Consider the following 6,408-nt stretch of genomic DNA (forward strand, 5'->3'; position numbering starts at 1 on the left):
TCTAGACTTTACTTGGCCCTCCTTTCCTAAGGTTAAAAATACTCTCTCCCACCCTTGTTGAATTAATTAATGTGAAAGAGAATTGGGTACCCATATTCATAATACCAATGGTGAGTTCAAGGAGCTCCCATTTTCTATCTTCTAGGGACATTTTGAGTCTTTTAGAGTTAATGGAAGACTTTAATGATTAAGATGGTCTTCAATGATTGAGATGGTCTTCTAGACTTTACTTTTGTTGGACTAACAACTTGAGTCTAATTGTTATTGAGTAAGCATGTCCTTTTTGGTTATGCCTTTCAATGAGACATTGTGAGGAGTGTGGTCTTCTTGGGATACTCAATCATTTTGGTTAACCTTGTTGAATTCGGAGGGGTTTAATATTAATTTTTATATTTTTTATATTGGTAGATTTGGTGTCATACAATTTATGTCTTATTATTACATTTTAGAAGGTTAGAATTATTCCATAAAATTTAATTGTCATATATTTAACTCTTAATTACATATTTTGGAGGGGTGTAATATGATTTTTGTATTTTTTTCAAATTGGTAGATTTGGTGTTAAACTATTTTATGACTTGTTATTACATTTTAGAAGGAGAAAATTAATCCACAAAAGCTAAATGTCATGTATTTGATACTTTTTTTGTTTTGATGTGGCAGCTCTTGAAAATGATTACAGTTCACTTTTTCTCTTCTTTTGAAGTGACAGCTCTTGATTACAATTCACGTTTTGTAAGAAAAGTCAATGTTTCAAATTTCAATATAGGAGGTGGGGCCCTTTATATGCTTTAGAAAGGATGCAAATGAAAAAGAAATGCTTTATAAAAGTCCCAATAGATGTAGGCACCTATATCTAGACTACATATTGTGTAGACACCTAGATCTAGAAATAATTGAGTAAAACCCAATAGATGTAGGGCACCTATAGATAGACTAAAGAGTATGCACTATGTACACCTATATTTAGACCAACACCTAGATCTAGAACTTGGAGTTGAATAAGGCCATTTATATAGACTAAATAATAGTGTGTACACCTATATCTAGACTAAATAGTGTATACAACTATATCTAGACTAAACAGTGTACACTTAGATTTAGAAAGAGTTGAGTAAGGCCAGTTATGTAGTTTTGTATTGTGTAATTATAATTAATGCTTGTGTAAGTTTATTAGAGGCCAACCGACTCTACAACGATTTTCCTTCGAATTTAGTTTACAAGCAATATCACAATAGCAAAATGGCCCGTTTGGTTCACCAAGGCACGATTTAGATAGGCATAGAGCGAACAACTTTCGATGTTAAATGGCGGGAGGCGATTGGGTGAATGTCATCCAACGTCCATCCTGTAGTGCTCGACCCAATGAAGAATACAAGACTAGAAGAAAAACCTACAACTGCATAGGGGGTCATAGTGAGGTTCGAAACTTGGGTCATCTGGCCACAAGTATCCAATAGATTTTACACTTAGGCTATCACCATTTGCTGATATGAAAGCCTCTCACAATAGATGATTGATGATCTTTGCCTTTGCCTTGTGTGAACTTCGAAAGGGAGCTTTGTAGGGTCCCTGTTTGTAAGCTTTGGGTTCGGGAAAAGACGTGCTCGCTTTATCATGGAGCTTGCTCAACTTCCAAAAACTCTACCTAATCTTGAGAGGAGAAGGGAAAATGCCACCTCCAATTCACAATAATTGGATGAAAAAACGAAGAAAATACTTGTTTAAAATTACAGTTTCCTCTATAACCCACAATGAAAAGGAAGTGAGAAGGATTCATGTAACCCATGGTGAGAAGGATTCACTCAAAAAAGTTCCCCCCCTTCTAAAGCCAACGTACTGAGTCACGGGTCAACGGCCACTTTTGAAAAGCGAGGTTCTAGAGAACTGTAGAAAAAAGCATGAAAGACACACAGAAGGGTCAAAGGTGAGCAGAAAGCGGAAAATGATGGTGAAAGCTACGGCGCGGATTATAGTATTATAGTAGCACGAGACTGGAGTAAGACCTGGTATATGGCGGAGCACGTAGCAATGTTGGCCGCTATGCAGCTAGTAGTCTCTCTTCTTTTGATGGTTTGCTGCGGCATGGGCGCCGCCGAGGGTGGCGCAACGGCCGCGTATGACCTCACGGCGGAGGCCAGGACGCTTCTCAAGTTCAAGGAGGGGTTGAAGGGAGACGGCGGGGTGCTGACGAGGTGGAAATCCGGCGATTTGGCGGCGGTGTGCTCGTGGGAGGGCGTCATGTGCTCAAATACCTCTTCCACTGTGGTAGGCCTCAATTTCACCAATTTCAATCTCAACGGCACACTGACCCGACCTCTGTGCGATCTGCCCAACCTCACCCTGCTCTACCTGCGCTTCAACTTCTTCAACCAGAGCTTCCCTTACTTCTTGCTGGAGCACTGCCCCCACCTCACGGCGCTGGACCTCAGCCAGAACTTGCTCTACGGGCCTCTGCCGTCCAACATCTCCAAGCTCTCCAAACTGCAGTATCTCACCTTAGAAGGCAACTCTTTCGTCGGGCCTATCCCGGCAGACTTTGGGAACCTGCCCTACTTAACCCTACTCCGACTGCGGGGAAACAGTATCTCCGGCACCATACCCTCGCAGCTTGGCAATCTCTCCAATTTGCAAACTCTAGACCTTGCTTATAACCTCTTTCAGCCCTCCTCTCTGCCATCTCAGCTTGGTAACCTGACTAGCCTTCAATACCTTGTCCTTGAGAGTTGCAACCTCGTAGGTTCGATCCCGGCCACCCTCGCCAGCCTCTCCCACCTCTCCGTTCTCGACCTCGCCGTCAACAACCTCTCCGGCAGCATCCCTCTCTCTTTCACCAACCTCACCAACCTCACCGACTTCTATCTCTACCAAAATAATCTCTCTGGCTCTATACCCCCTTTATCTAACCTCCCTTCCCTCGTTGATATCCTACTCCACTCCAACTCTTTGTCCGGCAGGCTGCCGGAGAGCTTCGCCAACCTCTCCTCCCTCAACAATCTACAGCTGTACGACAACCATCTCAGCGGCACCTTGCCCGACGGGCTCGCCATCCTCCCCAACCTCGTCACCGTCTCACTGTACAGCAACCGCTTCTCCGGCAACCTCTCTTCCCAATGGGGCCTACACTCGAGCCTTTTCCAGTTTGATGTTACCAACAACGCTTTCACCGGCTCCATTCCTCCTCACCTGTGCTACAGCAACAAGCTGGAATACCTCTCGCTGACGACCAACCGGCTGACGGGAGAAATCCCGACAGCATACGGCAGCTGCCAGACTGTGCTCCGCTTCGTGGTTGACGGCAATCAGCTCTCCGGCCGCGTGCCAAGCGGGCTATGGACGCTACCAAGCTTGCAAGTCCTCATGCTGCAAAACAATAATCTCTCAGGTTACATTAAACTGCCCAACTCCTCCACCAACAGCCTGCAGGTCCTCTACATGGATTCCAACCAATTCGAAGGCCCCCTTCCAACCCAAATCAGCCAATTCTGGAACTTAACCACGCTAACTGCCTCCCACAACAAGCTCTCCGGACCTCTACCCTCCCAAATTAGCTCTCTCACTAAATTAGAGACTCTAGACCTCTCCTCTAATTCAATTTCTGGTGAAATCCCCACATCAATTGGCAGCTGCCAGTCCCTTATCTCCCTTGATCTATCTCAAAACCAGCTCTCTGGCTCAATACCCTCTCAATTAAGCCTAATACAAGACCTTAATTACTTGGATCTCTCTATTAATCACTTGAGTGGAAGCATACCCACTGCCATTGCAAAGTCCACTTACGTGCTCTTCAATGTCTCCTACAACAGTCTATCCGGAACAGTTCCAGAGTCATTGAGAAGTGCATTTAATTCTAGCAGTTTTGAGGACAACCCATTACTATGCTTCTCTCAAGATTGTGGTGAGGAAGCTGGTGCTTCTATGAAGGGGAAAGACATTGCCGAATTGCGAAAGATAGTTCCTCTTGCATTGCTATTTGGGGCATGTGCTGTAGCTTTGTGTGGAGCAATTGCAAGGGTGATGTACACAAGGAGGAGAATGGGCAAGACAAGGAGGGTAATTGATTGGAAAGTTGTGTCTTTCCAAAGGCTAGATTTCAATGAAGAAGAGGTGTTCGAGAGGCTAGATGAGAAGAATGTGGTAGGGTGTGGGGGAAGTGGAAAGGTATACAAAGTGAGTTTCCCGGGAGGGGCTACAGTGGCTGTGAAGAAGCTCCTATGTGCTCCCAGCAAGAGGATGTTGCAGGGTCTTCTAAGAGATGATCAGAGCTCTTCATTCAAAGCAGAGATGGACATACTGGGCAAAATCAAGCATCAGAATATAGTCAAATTGCTATGTTGTTGTGTGAGTGAGGAGGTCAAGCTGCTTATTTATGAGTACATGCCAAATGGTAGCCTAGGTGACGTTCTTCACAAATCATTTAGCAATCGCCTTCTCAGTTGGGACACACGTTTTCGCATTGCTTTAGGAGCAGCAGAGGGGCTCTGCTACCTGCACCATGACTGTGTGCCCTTCATCCTTCACAGAGACATCAAATCCAACAACATCCTCCTAGACTCCGATTTCCAAGCTAAGATTGCAGATTTTGGTGTGGCAAAGACGTTCAAAGGCAGAGCCGGCACCATGACTGGCGTGGTTGGATCCGTTGGCTACATTGCCCCAGGTAAAGTAAACTTTTTAACTCATCAATCCTCATAACATAATTGAACGCATTAAAGCAAACAGCTTTGCCTTGCTCGCAACTCTCTAATCAAGGGCTAGTCATTAGTGGCTTTCTTTACCGACCAGTGATTAGTGCCGGGGACTAATTAGGAGTTAGTGCAAAATGTCCACTTTTTTAATCTGTAATCAAGGTTTGCGTGTGTGATTAGTGACCTAACAGTGAGCAATCGAGTTCTGATGAAGGGCTTCAATTTTTGCAGAATATGGATACACACTGAAGGTGGATGAGAAGAGCGATGTGTACAGCTATGGGGTGGTGTTGTTAGAGCTGGTGACGGGGAGGAGCCCCACATGCAGGGAGTTTGAAGAAGGACTGGATCTGGTGCGGTGGGTGGGGCGGCTAGTGCAGTCCAAGGAGGGCATGCGGAAAGTCTTCGATGGCAGGATTGACGTGGCGGATGGTGATAGGGAGAGCATGGTGACGGTGCTCAAGCTTGCCCTCATTTGCACTAGCGCGGTCCCCCAAAGGCGCCCATCTATGCAAGAGGTGGTGGAGCTCCTCCGGCGGCCTAGGGGTGGTGGCCACCACGAGGACCCTTATTGGCAGCAAAACAAGCACATTGGCCTGTCTATCAACATGTGATATAAAATTTAAGCCAATATGTAACCTCATCAAACAAGGGGCCACTATGGAAGCAGAGAACTTGGAAGTCGTGCCCAATCTTCACTCTCAAACCTCCTAGCCACAATAAGTTGAAATTCACCACCTACCTTGTTGAGAACTTGGAAGTCATGCCCAATCTTTTCTCTCAAACCTCCTAACCACAATAAGTTACCTTCTCTAACAAAAATAAGGGTGGTCATGTATATATACCAAAATAAGCCATAATTGTGACTAATCACTTGAATATAAGAGATTACTCTTTCTTTACTCTAAACCTAGGCTAATTTTCCTAAACTAAGCTAATCCAAGATTACTCCATGCTAATTCTAAGATAATCTAGTTGTTAATTTCTTTCATTGGTATTAGAACTTAGTTTTAATCTATCTTCACCTTCATTTCAAGAAAAATTTTAGAATTCTTGAGTTTCTTGATTTTCTTGATTTTTCCAAGATTTTCTTGAAGAATTTGGTGCAAACATGGAAAAATCATTCAAGTTGATGACAAAAATCAGGGCAATGGTGATCTTGAGTGTTGGTTGGCCATGGCATTAGGACATGATTTGTTCTCAAATTTGGGCCATTTAGACCAATTTTTGATAGGCAGACAAGTTTTGGCCAAAGTGAGTGTGTAGTGGACAAGGTTTGTGTTGTGTGGACCTACACATCTTTTTCTCCTTCTTCCCTCTTCATGTTTTTAAAGCTACAGAGAATTGGGAACAAGATTGAGTACTATTGAGGGATGGCATTGGGGAGTCTATTGGAAAACGTTTGATGCTTCAATGGTCAAAAATCGTCACCGTTGTTGTTTGTTTCCCTCCACAACTATTTGCATTGTCAGCGTATGGTGCTTTCTTATAAACCCAAGTTACCACAATCCATACAGACTGTGTTCTATGGTTTTGATATCATGTTATGTGGTATAATATGCTCTCTACACTTGTGTTTGGCACCCCTTCTTGCTCAAAAGGAGATAAACGGGGCTGCGCTATTTTTAGGGTTTTTCTTGAAGGGGTTTAGGCATGATTAATGCTTAATGGAATTAATTATCACCACATTACTCATGATTGATTGCTTCATGGAATGATT

At 43.9% G+C, this 6,408-nt stretch overlaps 1 protein-coding gene across 3 annotated transcripts; it reads left to right on the plus strand.

Annotated features, from left to right (window-relative positions):
- The first annotated feature begins 390 nt into the window (after nucleotides 1–390).
- On the plus strand, nucleotides 391–6,142 carry LOC147609988 (uncharacterized). Of its 3 annotated transcripts, none has more exons than XM_086786973.1 (3): nucleotides 391–4,660; nucleotides 4,880–4,893; nucleotides 4,934–6,142. In XM_086786973.1, exons 1-3 carry the CDS (start codon nucleotides 2,014–2,016, stop codon nucleotides 5,300–5,302), a joined length of 3,030 nt encoding a protein of 1,009 aa, XP_086643099.1. In that variant the 5' UTR covers nucleotides 391–2,013; the 3' UTR covers nucleotides 5,303–6,142. The 3 variants fall into 3 exon arrangements, with proteins under 3 accessions (XP_086643099.1, XP_086643100.1, XP_086643098.1); XM_086786974.1 differs by having other exon boundaries at nucleotides 4,869–4,893; nucleotides 4,934–5,031; XM_086786972.1 differs by lacking the exon at nucleotides 4,880–4,893 and having other exon boundaries at nucleotides 4,920–6,140.
- The last annotated feature ends 266 nt before the right edge of the window (nucleotides 6,143–6,408 follow it).

This window comes from Cibotium barometz, chromosome 50, assembly GCF_041138505.1.
Source record: "Cibotium barometz isolate CiBa-2024 chromosome 50, ASM4113850v1, whole genome shotgun sequence".
NCBI lineage: Eukaryota > Viridiplantae > Streptophyta > Polypodiopsida > Cyatheales > Cibotiaceae > Cibotium > Cibotium barometz.